This window comes from Schistocerca cancellata, chromosome 11 (assembly GCF_023864275.1).
Source record: "Schistocerca cancellata isolate TAMUIC-IGC-003103 chromosome 11, iqSchCanc2.1, whole genome shotgun sequence".
Classification (NCBI taxonomy): domain Eukaryota; kingdom Metazoa; phylum Arthropoda; class Insecta; order Orthoptera; family Acrididae; genus Schistocerca; species Schistocerca cancellata.
In genome coordinates this window covers 98,418,056-98,431,973 of record NC_064636.1, presented here as the reverse complement: position 1 = coordinate 98,431,973, position 13,918 = coordinate 98,418,056, and the positions used below count along the sequence as shown (strand labels likewise).

The following is a 13,918-nucleotide window of genomic DNA, read 5'->3' as shown; positions in this document are numbered from 1 at the left end:
CTTTTCGTGACCTAGTTGTCTACAGAAGTACGTTACGTTCTGGTATCGGCTGTAGAATTCCTGCAATCTGTAGTTACAAAGACTGCCAACTGGGGCAGTGAGGGTGCTGTCAGCAATGGCGCCTGTCTGTCCAGAGTTGCTACAAGCGCTCATCTGACGATATCTGGATAGGGGAATGCACAGAAGGTTGAAAGAAGGGAAATGTGTAAAGTAGTGAGATTTGCCAAGGCATCCCATACGTGGTGGTATTCAACACTGTCTGTCAGATCGTAACATGTTTCATGTCAGCAGCATTACAGCCAGATGAAGATCATGAGATTTGAGATTGAGCTTTGCTTCTCTGTAGTTAAACAAGAACTGCTTTTACAATTACAGATGACCAGCACATAAGGTAATGCGAATTATGCTACCAGTATGACACAATAATAAAATATATAAACTATTCCATTATTGCAGCAGACGCAGAAATAGATACCGTCTTATATCATAGAAACATATTCTTATCTTTTAATCTGGAAAGTTGGCTGTGTCCTTTTCTTTTATAAGAATTTAACTGATTTTTATTCTATTGACGATGATGCTTCAGCTGCATTATGACATAGGACCATGAACAATTATCATTATAACAGTTGTATGATTGTGCTGTATTCTATCAATGTATAGAATTGCTTGTCTAATCATTTGTGTGTCAAGTCTGTGTGGCAGGCACCTTGCATGAATGCCTGCTTAACCCCAATTGCCTCGCACACCACAGAATACGAAGTCTATGATAATGAGACCACTGTATTTGAGTCCTACTTAAAGGTGAGTACAAATGATGGACTGCAGTATTCATTTTTGCATTCTTTATTTAGAACAATATCACAGACAGATGCAGAGAGTCATTTCAGCATTATTGCAGAGATGTTTGTTGAACTGAATCCTTCACGATAGCATCTCCACGAGCTGCTGCTTGCCGTTCTGCCTGGCGATGACCCAGGGTTCGTGCCCGTGTGCGTCCCTGGCCCCAGTGTCAGCTCCTGCAGCGAGCAGCACGGCCGCCACCTTTGTGTGGCCGCATCTCGCTGCACAGTGCAGCGGCGTCCACCCATACTTATCCCTGGCGTCGGGGTCAGCAGAGGAGTCCAGCAATCGCCGTGTCACAGCCACGTGGCCGCGGTATGCAGCCCAGTGCAGCGGCGTGTTCTGCCTGCTGTCCCCGACATCCACCTCTGCTCCACCTTCCAACAGACATGTTACTGCTTCCAGGTGTCCCCTCTCAGCTGCCCAGTGCAGAGCAGTCCACATGTCCTCGTCCCTCGCCCCCACTTTCGCCCCTGTCGCGAGAAGCACCCTGAGCTCCTCCACCGCCCCCTCCTTAGCTGCCTGGATCAGTCCTCGGCTAATCTTCTTTCCTGGAAGGCTCCTGCACAAAACGTAAAAATTCTCACACCTTCCTGAAAACACACACTTAATAAAGAAAACATACAACCAAAATTGTATACATATGTCCAACAATGACCCTACTATATTCCCCTTCTATGATACGAAACTCGTATATTAAGGTATAGTGGTTCTGTCTTCAACCACTATCCATTAAAAGTTTGTTTATGCAACCTCTCAAGATTTTCATCTGTCAAATTCCGACACGCTGATTGCTGTAACTCACTTTCTTTCAACTTGGGGTGCTGTTTCTTAGCAGTCATTATATCCGCTACAATAGATGCTTCAGGAAGCTTATACTAGTTCTCAGTGAAACTATCAAAGATTACACACAAAACAATTTACATTTACATGTTAAAGACTTTCCTGACGTTAAAGCAAAATCCTTCAAACCTCTTATTGGTATATTTGGTGACCTTTATTAGCAAATTTTGCCAGCTTCTGTTTCACATAAAAGAAATTCATCGAAACATTTTACATGTAACAATGGCACGTAATATACTACTTCTCCATCGTGTGTGTGTGTTTGTGTGTGTGTGTGTGTGTGTGTGTGTGTACAACTGAAGCCTGTAACAGTGTACAGTCTTCTACATGAACATATTTGAAAAAACAGGGAAACACCGACACACACACACATAGTGTCACTTGTATCTGACAAGTTCACTACAGTCATCCTAGAAAAGAATACATATTGTAAAATACGTGTGGCATGTGCTGGTAACTAAAATGTGGCAACTTCTGGACAAACAAAGCAAATAAATGATATGTACTTTTCTTATTCTGCCAAGAGATTTATAACAACTTTTCAACATAATATTCATCTTCCATATGCCCAGATCCATTCTGTTAAAATATCATATGCGCACTAAAATGGTAAGAAGACTGTTCCAGTTAAAATAAATCCATGAAATGGAATGAAAAATTAATGAACTCTTACATACATCATGTACTCTCGATGAATAAGTTTTTTGAAAATTTATGTAACATTCCATAACCTGTCCTATTGAATAATTAGGTAGAGAATATGAATCATGAAAAAGTCTACAATATTTAACAGCCTGCAAATCGTGTTGACCCCCATAGTGCTTTACTAGGTCCACCAATGGTTGTGGTGGTGGTGGTGGTGGTGGTGGTGGTGCTTGTGCTCCACTGCCTACCTCTGTTGTGTCCACTGGTTTACAGGGAACAACAGTGACATTTACTACATAGTAGCAATGTTGCTACTTCATTTTAGAACACAGAGTGCACAGAGATACCAAAATCAAGTTAAAGCATCATGGGACTGTGTATGAATAGACCCTGTTGTTTGGAATCCGAGGCTATGGTAAAGAGCAACTAAGTCGCTTCATCTATGTCTACATGTATACCATAAAATGACATGTCATGAGTAAGGGCAAAACGACTCATTTTTGTCTGATCAACTGACGTAATAAAACCATTTAAAATATTTACAAATACATTGCAATAGCACTACTAATACCATAAAAGAGCTTGGATCCCAATTCCTACCAAATTTTTGCAGTTTGTTAAAATGTTTGTCCGAAAGGCTACATGCCCGTCATGGGATAAATAAGCCATGGAAAGGGCCATCAGTATAGTAAACAAGAATGAAATCGGCTGATTGAGAGCAGCCAGACAATTTGGTGTATCACAGGTGACTTTCAGAAGGCATGCCACAAACGAAGGGTCAGAGGTTTCAGACTACATTTGACGAGGGGTTTATGCAGGATATACTGTCCCAAAGGAACTAGCTTACTAAGCCGCAGAACAAAATAGTATCTCTCAAAAATTTAATAAGGACTGACTGATTGACTGACTGAATGGATTTATGCCACACAATCCTGATTTATCTTTAAGGGAGCTGGAAGCTGCTACTTTGGCTCATGCAATGGTATTTAATAGAGTTCAGGTTAACAGATTTTACATGCTATATGAATGTCCTCAATAAAGAAGGAATTTCACCAGCATGAATTTATCTGTACTTTCATGTGTGGACATGAGGCAAAAAATTTTTGCAATGACTGGAGAAACGAGTGGGGGTACTTACATTGTTGAAAGGAGGTTGCACATTACAACATTAGCGTGCATGAATTCTGCTGCTAACTTTATACCTTTAGCTTTACTCTACCCCAGAAAAAACCGAAAGAGCAATTAACTGATGGAGTACCTATAAGAACTCTAGAAATAGGGCCAGAAAGTGGATGAATGGCTGGAGAAATTTTTCTAGTTTCATTAAGGTAAGCAAAGAGAATAAAGTGTTTATCACTGATGACGATTGTTGGAATCTCAAACATGTTCAAGTGCTGAAATGTGCCAATGAAAATGGAGTTTCTCCATTTTGCCTACTATCCCACTGTAATTGGCAACTTCAGCCAATACACGTTTGCATTTTTGGGCCCAGGAAGACCCATTATAATGAAAGTTTCAAACCTCCTAGAAACACACCCAACGTCACCCAGTGCCAAATGCGTTAGCTCTTTGCCACTGCATAAGGTATAGAAGCATGTGTGGTTAATACTAAGAGTGGATTTCCTAAGGTTGCTTGACTCACTCCAGGTCACACTGTTGCTGCCCTCTCGTTCGCCTGCATCACTTAGCTAGCTGAAATGTCCACACGCAAAAAGGGAGGCTAAGTCAAGGGAAAGTGAAAGTACCACTCAAGCAGGGCTGGGCTTCAGTTCCTAGTCAGCAGAATCCACCCTCTTTTGCGCAAGGCTAAGTATGCAGAGCCTGTGGGTGCCTGGGCACCATTCTACCTCGCCGCCATCACTGAGTACCTAGCAGCTGAGTGCTTGAGCTGGATGGAATCGTAGCCTGCAACAATAAGACATACGTAACCCTGCACCACTTGGACCTGCAATCTGCAACAATAAGATGCGCAACAAGCTACCCTCTGACATCACCACAGAGGCTTTTGTCCTGCCCAACATCCAAGCAATCCTGTTGCCAAAGGAGAGTGACAAGAAGGCATAAATGGCGGCCGCCTCTCTGGCTCATGGGACACACAGTGCTGCATGCTCCCTGTATGCAATGGGCTCGGCCGGCAGCTTGGATGAAAACAATCTTCGCCTGTACATGGTGACCAAAATTCACATCCACCTAAGCGTGACAACAAATATCCCAATTTTCCTGCATGTTCACATGTTTTACAGAATATTTCACCACCTGAAGAGGAATACTTCCACAAACAGCCTTGAGACTTGTAAAAGATAGCTCTAGATGACTCAAGGCACCATTTGATGAAGTATTTCCAGTTTGTGCTGCAGTACAATGCTCATTAAAGAAACGTAAAATAACTCTGGTTTCTTCTGGCTTTCTGAGTAGCTGTACCAACAACAAGCTTCTAGAAGAGAAAGTGCACCAGTGAAAATTAACTGAGGATTGACAGATATTTCGACAAGCTTGCAAAAGAATATAGTTAAGCAGGGTGGAAGCCTATAACTCAGATCTCAGTGCAGATGATGACTGTGTTTGTATGTACTGAACTATCTTCTTCCATTCAAGACCAGGGGAATCGTGCATTAAATATACTAGATGTAAGGTACGAGCTCACGGTATGCTGATATCCCAGGTACAGTTATGAATTTTGTGAGAAATCTTTTCAGACCTTAGAAACATATGCATGGATATGTATTAAACCCTCAAGATGTTTTGTCTTAGGGTGTTTACTTTTCCTGAAAATTGTGCACTATCATTTTGTCCCTATTGTAAGTATAAAATGACACATGAGCATAGTTTCTTGTCTTAATTTTTTCTTAGTATTATAGTTTCATGTTTAATTATTTCTAATAATTTTTGTGGACGTCCTGGATTTTGAAGTGTTTACATAATAAAAAATGATTAAATTTTTGATTAAAAACAAAACATTAAAATAGTGTGTCATTTCTGGAATTGTTCCCTACAGCATTACAGGTCACTAAGGAACCAATGAAAAAGGAAGTTCTGGAAAAACAAAGCAAAATGGTTGCTGGAAAAGTGTGAGCATTCAAGATCAAGAGTAAGAAAGGAATTCTGTTGTTAAAAGCAGAGCAGAGCAAGGTTGGAAACAGTATAGTGAAGACCTCTATGAGTGAAAGGAACTATCAGATGACATGACACAAGAAAAAAATGGTCATCAAATAACAAAACATAGGGGACTCAGTATTAGAACTTAAGAAAAGCTTTGGAATACTTGCACACATACAAGACAATCTGGTTGGATAATATTACTTAGGAATTTCTATAACGTTTGGTGAAAGTGACACCCATATGACTGTTCAAGTTGGTTGCACAACCTATGACAAGGGACATACAAGCAGACCTTCAGAAAAAAATGTCATGCAGATACTATAGAAGCAGGCAAAGGCCAATAAGTGAAGAGTTCCACACAATCAGCTTGACAACTCATGCATCCAAATTTATGACAAGAACAACATACAGTAGAATGGTAGGGAAAGTTTAAGATCTATTATAGTCTGGTAAGTTTGGATTTAGGAAAGATAAAGGTCTCAGAGAGGCACTTGCACTTGGTAATGGAAGCAATATTTACCAAAAATAAAGGAATGTTCATTGGATTAGTCTACCTTTAGGAAGCTTTGGCAGTGTAAAATGGTGCAACTTGTATAAAATCCTTAAAAATAGTTTAATAAATAGGGGAAATGCAGGTAACATGTATTTATATACAATAATCGACAGGGAAAAATAGGAATGGAAGAAAGAGGAACTAATTCAAAATATGCTAGAAATGGTTCACCCTAATCGTTTAAAACGAAAATCGAGGTATCACTGCTGCAACTGAAGAGATTCAGAATGAAAGGATTTCATGATAGGATTCGCTGATGGTATTGTTATCATTAGCAAAAGTGAGAAAGAATTATCAGAGCGGTTGAATGGAATGATCAGTCTAATGAATACAACATTAGGATTTACAATCAAAAGAAAGATAAATGTATTGGGTAGTAGTAGAAATAACATTGATAACAAAGTTATGAAAATTAAGGACCACACTAGCAACAAACATAGACATGAGGGACAATGAAAGTTGCTCCAGCAGGGTAATACGACATTCCTCAGAAAACAAGACTACAAATACCAAACACAGGCCTTAATCTGTAGAAGAAGTATCTGAGAATGTACAACTGGAGCTGAGTAGTGAATGAAAATGAATCGTGCACTGCGAGAAAAGCAAGAAAATAGAATACCACATTCAGAATGGGAGGCTATAGGAAGATGTGAACTGATAAGAAAGGAACTGTGGAAGTTCTCTACAAAATAGGTGAGGATACTCATATGTGGGAAACTGACAAGAAGAAGGGACAGGGTAATAGTATGTGAAGACATCAGGGAATACAGCCATGGTACTACAGGGAGCAGTATTGCTACTCTCGAGTGAAGAAACTCAGTTCCTCCCCCCACCCCCATATCTCACGTAAACGTAGGTGGTGCTATCAACACTAAATTTCTTGGAACAGCCAGAAAAGTAATCTATAACGGTTACAGTTTCTGCTCTGTATGTGTGTCAATGCTGGGACAGGCTGTTATGCAAAACTGCAGCGGCGCGACCAAGGTGCTCCATATCTTGAGGAGCTGAGGCAGAAGAGGCCTTTTCCACTTTCTTCTGATTTGATTCTTTAAGATCGTGTTTATTGTTACCAGTAGGTATTTAATTCAGAATTCTAGGAAACTTTCTCCTCTCTCATTCTTTCCAATAATCTTATATTGTCTCTTAACTATGTCTTTCTACCTTCCCCTATTACAGCAACCCAATGATTATTAGATGTTTCTCTCTTTTTACATACAGAGATACCTATTCACTATTGTTGTATACTCTCTTACTGTCAGTTGATTTTCTGGGAGTGACAATGGGTTCCTAACCCGAATTATTGTTGCTATTGTTTTGCTAATTATGACACAAATAAATCACTGAACTCTTCAAAATTACTCCTGGGTTGCTATTCAGTGCTGACCTTTTCCTCAACTTCCTCATCCTGTTGATATCATCACATTCCTCTAACATGCCATCCTTCTTTCCATTTCAGTTCGCTGGTCACGTTAAATCTAGATTCAGGCATCATATTTTCTTTTTCACATTTCCCAGCCTTTCTACAACTCCCCCCTTTCCCCCTTACCACTCCAATCGAGGATCTTTGGGACTACCTCGAGTGTGCTGTTCATGCCATGGATTCTAAACTGAGAAGCCTAGTGCAGCTGGCCTGTCTGTACCTTCCAGAAACTTATTGACTCTCTAACCACATACGCTGTGCTGCCAAAGGAGCTTATTCAGGCCTTTGACAGGTTGTCACATTAATGTGATGAGATAGTGATGTGTTTCGAAAACAGTTTCTTTAAAAAAAAATGTAGAGCAGTTTTAATATATTTCGTGTTTCAAACATGAATTTTCATGTCATGCTAACCAAACAAGAGAGAATCAGCCTGAATAATTAACAATAGGGGCTAGAAGTTAATTATCAATGATCTAGGGAGTGCAGCCAATTTAACCAAAAAAGAAAATTCCTAGTAAGTAAACAGCACAAAGTATTGCATAAATATTTAAGTCTAGTCAAAAATTTTATTAGCTATCAGAAATTCAGGGGAATATATAATTAAGTGGTGTGGAACAAATGGAAGTTAAATATCAGTGACTCTTCAATGTTCTGGTTATCGGAGAAGGTACGGCAGCAGCAATGGGTAGGGTAGGGAAGGCTGTCAGCAGCACCCTAACTGAAGGAAATCCTGTGGTAGTTACTAGAGAGTTTTGTGAAGATACGGAAAACTTGAAAGACAGGCAGACAAATATGACGCCTTTTCATCAAGGATGCAAGCAAAGCATGTTGACCACTAAACCCCTTCTGTGGGAGTGAGTGTTGCATGTGCTCTCCTGAACAGAGAGAAACAATATGGGGACACTCCACACTGTATGGGAGCACCCAGTGCTGCCGTTAGGCCTGGGTTCTTATCCTTTGAGCTGGTCGCAGGTTGCATGCATAATGATCAACCACACATGGGTGCACAGACGCTCACTTTACCTTTTCTGCGAATCTTCTATACAAGCCATTAATGAGAAACAGTTTCGTCTGCTGTGCCTTAAATGTAGTTAAAAAGTTTTCTTGTACCGTCTAAAAACAGTAAAGGATTGTCCTGAGAAAATTATTTTCAGATTGTAAACACCGAGTTGGGAATAGCAATTGCTCTGAGTATCTACTTTACACGAACTGATTTCCTCTGGTCTATATTAGCTACATCATCAATCGAAAACTGTGCTGCAGTAGGCTACTTTGTACCAGGTGTTGGTTATGAGTGACACACTTAGTCCTCATCTTTTCTTGTGTTTACGCAGCGTGACACTATTGCTAGGTATTTTACTGTGAGTAGCAGTTGCAGAAGACACACTGATCCGCTTTAAACTCTACTTTATGCAAACAGGATTTTAGTGACCTGCACAGTGCACAGAATGAGGCCTGAGGCACAGCTCGTCTTGGCCCCAAACTAGGCACATCACTGCTTCGGCTTATGTGCTGAGCAACGCATCTTTGTGCCCACAGCAAAATGACTGATGCTGTATACAAAGGGTTTGTACCTTTGTTGAGATACCTGATGCAGAAAGCTATAGGGCAACGTTTTGTACACATGCAATTTAACAGTGACAACAAATAAGGAGGGACTGTTTAAAGGTCAAAATTTTTGAAGCTACGAAAACTTGGGCTATTTGATGACATGTGCTGGTAAACACTGTTAAATTTAGAGATATGTCTGAATGTGACAAAACTGCCTATTGGCTTCTGTCGCTGGTTCTTTGGCCGATGTTTGTCTGATGATTTTACTGATGTTACGGCAGCATGAGTGGCTGGCATTGTCAAAGCTTCACCCTCCATTGCCGGTGATGAATTGGAGCCGAGCTCACAGCCACAGACCATATGTACCTGTTGCACCAATGTCTGAGGGCTTTTCCGCGGTCATTTCCGGTGCAGTTGTACTCTTGCTACCTGCGACGGTCGTTCGCTGCATTACAGGAATCCAGGATCCGTTTACCTTAAGGCTTTCCGCTTTCTTGTTGAAGCCATTCACGTGTTTTTATATTTCTACAGCTTCTCTGAATAAGCGGCTGATTTCTCAAGCTGGCCCAACCTGCAATGTCTCTTATGTTCTTTCATCCTGGTAATGATTGATCGTCCAGTCATCCCGTCTGTGGCAGTGAGGTGGGCTCCAGTTCACCACTGGCAGTGGTGAAGCTTTGACAATGTCAGCCACTCGTGCTGGCGAAACGTCAGTAAAATCATCAGACGAACATCGGCCAAAGAACCCGAGATATAAGTCACTAGGCAGTTTGCCAACAAGTGACGACGAAAGCCTTAACAATTCCCTTTTAATCTGCCAGGCAACAAAAGTATTCTGAGGTACCAGCAAATGGCTGTTGTAGGCATCAATGAAGCTGCATTTTACAGGACAGAGACATCTATACAAACTCAGTGGCAACCATTATAGCCTTGAACACACACAAACACACACACACACACACACACACACAGATATGGGGACAGAGTTTCACACTTAACAATGGGAAATGCAGGTGATCATCTTGCGTCGCACTTACCTGGTTTCTGTTAGTGGCCCACCGAGCAACTGACTCACTTTGACCACCTCATCAGGGTGGTTGAGGATAGCATCGGCCCAACTGGCTGTGGCAAACACCTGCGAGTTGGCTTTTATGAAGGCGACAGCGACCTCTGCGAGGCTGGGACAGGAGTGCCTCACTGCCAGCACCGCCGTGCGCGCCGCGTTCTCTGCTGACAGCTGACTGGCCAGCTGCTCCTCACACTGGACCTTCAGCCCCCACACGCCGTACCTGTCTGCAGCTGCCAGGAGTCGTGTGGCCATGCGGGGCACCTCGGGAGCACGGAGGGAGTACATGTAGGCGAGCAGCTGGTGCAGCACCGGGCCCTCCACGTCGGGGACTGCGACCACACTGCTGCTGGCCTCCGGCGTGTCCTGGCAGAGCATGGCGGCCAACACGGGGCTCCCGCCTGCCAGGACGGCCCTGTGCGCCTCCAGCCGCGTGTCGCCGGCCACCAGCGTCACCGTGGCCCCTTCCCCAGCATCCGAAGCAGCAGCCTCTTGCACCTCCTTGGCGGCTGCCATTGCGAATGTTTCTGAAACAAGGCATCACTGAACAGCCATTTGCGCTTACACAGCACCGTAAATTCATGTATTAGGCATAGGTGATCTGTGCTCAGCAGCAGCGGGTAATTATCGCCCATTACATGTCAATCACAACTGCATGACATCCTTCCCTAGCCACAGGTGATAGCCACGTGTCTTCAACAATACAATATCAAACACCTGTACTTCTTACAAGAAGTCGACAGAAAGGGGTGATGACACTATTTCTGTAATTTCTAGTCGCAGTACAGTGTTACAAAACAATGAAGGTTTTAAATATGGAGATCAGGAGCAATACAAACAAGGCCTGCCGAATCTATAGCTCATAATCACTCCAGGTATTTAGGAAACTGCTAGTAATTACCTTTCCTGTTCCACTCCCAAGTAGAGCGACAGTGAAACAAGTACTAAAATGTAGACTTTCACGGCCGGAAATATCATGTCCATTATAATTATCCGGGCTGTTATGCCGTGGTCGGTTGATGAATTCTGTGTCAATTCCCAACGTTTCGTCTCCGACTGCGGGAGGTATCTTCAAGGGGGTCAGTAGCTCGATGGAAGGTCCAACACACCCAGTACAGTCAGTAGCGAGCCAGTGGGTGTGTTGGACCTTCCATCGAGCTACAGACCCCCTTGAAGATATCTCCCGCAGTCGGAGACGAAACGTTGGGAATCGACACAGAATTCATCAATCGACCACGGTATAACAGCCCGGATAATTACATGCCTCCTTATGAGTCCTAATTCCTAGCATCTTATCTTCGGGTTCTTACGATAAATGTACGTTGGTAGCAACAGAATCGTTCTGCTGTCAGCTGCCAAAGCCAATTCTCTACGTATTCTCAATGGTGTTCCTTGAAAGAACATCAGCTTCCCCCCAGGGATTGACATTTGAGTTTCCACAGCAGCTCTGTAACATTTTCTTCAAACCTATTGCTACCAAATGTTAGAAGCCTGCCTCAATTTCTTTGATGCCCTTCCTTCAATCCAACCCGGTGACGACCAACACTCACGCAGTACCCAAGAATAAGTCGCATTACTGTTCCATAGACATCTACTTTATAGGTTATTTACACATTCCTAAAATGTACTCAGTACACGCCTTCCCTTCTACCCTACTTACGTGCTCGTTCTATTTCATATCGCTTTGCAGCGTTACTCCAGGATATTTAATCGACGTGACTGTCAAACAGCACACTTCTAATGCTGTAGTGGAGCACTACTGGGTAGTTTTTCCTAATCATGTGCCACAGCTTACATATTTCTACGTTTAAAGGTAGCTTTCATTCATTATACAAACAAGAAATTTCGTCTAAGTCACCTTGTACATTGCTAAGTCACTCAAAAACACCACCTTTCTGCACCTCAGCATCATCAGCAAATAGCTGCAGACTGCTGCCCACCCTGTATGCCAGCTCATTTATGTATGTGGAGGACCACAGGGGTCCTCTCACACCGCCCTGCCGATACCCCTGACACTGATGAATGCTCTTCATCAAGGACAGCATATTAGATTCTATTATTGAAGAAGTCTTTCAGCCAATCACATCTCTGGGAACCATTTCTGTTGCTATCTCCATTAACTGGCTGCAGTGCGACAGTTGCAGATACTTTCCGGAAATCTAGCAGTATGGACTACCTTTTGCCCTTCAACCAGAGTTCGCAGTATAATCATGTCAAATGACAAAGCGAGATTCACACATGCAATGCTTTCTGAATTTGTGCTGATTTGCACACAGAGGCTCTTAAATAAAGGAAATTTATTTTCTTTGAACTGATAACATGTTCAAGGATTCTACAGCAGACGAATGTTGAGAACATTGATCTGTAATTTTGCAGATTCGTTTTTTTATTCTGGTTATATGGATGCACTTTTTTCCAGTCGCTTGGAGTTTTGTGCTACACAAGAGATTCGTGACAAATGAAAGGTAAATTAGGGGCCTATGCCGTATATCGGGTGTGGCCAAACATTTTAGCCTAATGGTCACACTGGCTGTTCTGCTAAATCCCAAGAGCAAGACCTGGCTACAGCCTCTAAGTTTTCCTGATGCCAGATACAAGTATTTCTCTGCTCACCTCGGTACAATTCAGTTTTTGTGACGCTTATCACTATCGTCATTCTTTACGAGCTGACAGTGGCACTGCAGTTGCCATTACGCAATGAACAGCTATTATTGCTTGAAATCTGGGAGGGAACAAAATGTGTAAGACTCTGTGAGTAATCACACTGAAGTCGGAAACGAAATATCAAGCAAAAATTGGAAACATTAACGGAAAGGTAGAAAAGCTGTTAAAAGTGTTAAAAACAATATAGCAGGTGGCCTTGGCTGGCTGACTGCAGTAATAAAAATGGATGAGCCAGACACTGCCACACACTAAAATACCCAGCCTAAGAGCAAAAGGCGAGAGAAACACAAAAGCTGAAAAGATGAATACCAAGTCGAATAGACAGCACCAGAGGGGGCGGGAATGAGTTAAAATGCAGGTAGGGTGAAGGGATGGAAGACAAGGCCACATGCCAACCCTTAGACTGAATGTTAAAATCCTCCTCTCGAACAAAACTTGAAGCTAGATCGGCTGTTCAGGCACTGCCACCTAACACTGCAGGCAGTGCGTCAGCCAGGTTAAAGGTCCGTCTCAGGGCGGCTAAATCTGGACAGTCTTATTGGACTGTCCAGAACCACAGCGACACTTTGGTGGGTCCTCGCAACTTAGGTGACCGTCAGCCAGCCAAGTATGTCCGATGAGGAGCCAGCAAAGGACGATGTAGTCGTCTCCTTTACCATTCGTAGCTTATTCAGCAAAGTCAGGGAGCAGCATTCTGTATACCAGAGCCCGAAAATTTTGCGGCATAATACTGAACCGAACAACAGATTCCGGTAGGCCGATCTCCAGACTTTACAAGTAGTCTATCTGGCTAGACTTTCAGCAAATTCACTTCCCAGGATTCCGACGTGACCTGGGGTCCACAGAAAGACTGATCGTCCACGTTGTTTGAGGATGTAAACAGACTCTTGGATGACCGTTAGCAAAGGCTGGCGATGATAGCACTGGTGGAGAGCTTGTGAGGTGCTCAAGGTGCTCAAGGGGCCGCCACAAATGAAGGACTTCTGATGCAGGGACAGATATGCTCAAGGGCGCGAGAGGAGGCTACCGGCACTGCAGTGGAGACACTGCGGCCATCTTGCAAGGAGCGCTGTTCAGTATGGCGTGCATGAGCGTAAACGAACCCAACATGACCATCAACCTTCGAGCCATCCGTGTATACTACCACTGAAATGGGTACACTTCAAGAGAAACAGGCGACAGAGAGCCGCGGGGTGAAACGAGACTTTTGGGACTAGTGAGAGGTCTAGAGGAA

At 42.9% G+C, this 13,918-nt stretch overlaps 1 protein-coding gene across 1 annotated transcript in view; it reads right to left on the bottom strand.

Annotated features, from left to right (window-relative positions):
- Positions 1–850: 850 nt before the first annotated feature.
- LOC126108442 (ankyrin repeat domain-containing protein 65-like) overlaps positions 851–13,918 on the bottom strand; it is a 40,749-nt gene continuing 27,681 nt past the window's right edge. Inside the window, exons 3-4 of the mRNA XM_049913656.1 lie at positions 9,992–10,547; positions 851–1,405 (exon numbers count right to left, since the gene is read on the bottom strand). Of these exons, the coding sequence (XP_049769613.1) occupies positions 925–1,405; positions 9,992–10,536 (1,026 nt within the window). The 5' untranslated portion in view covers positions 10,537–10,547 and the 3' untranslated portion in view covers positions 851–924. The remainder of the gene's footprint in view (positions 1,406–9,991; positions 10,548–13,918) is intronic.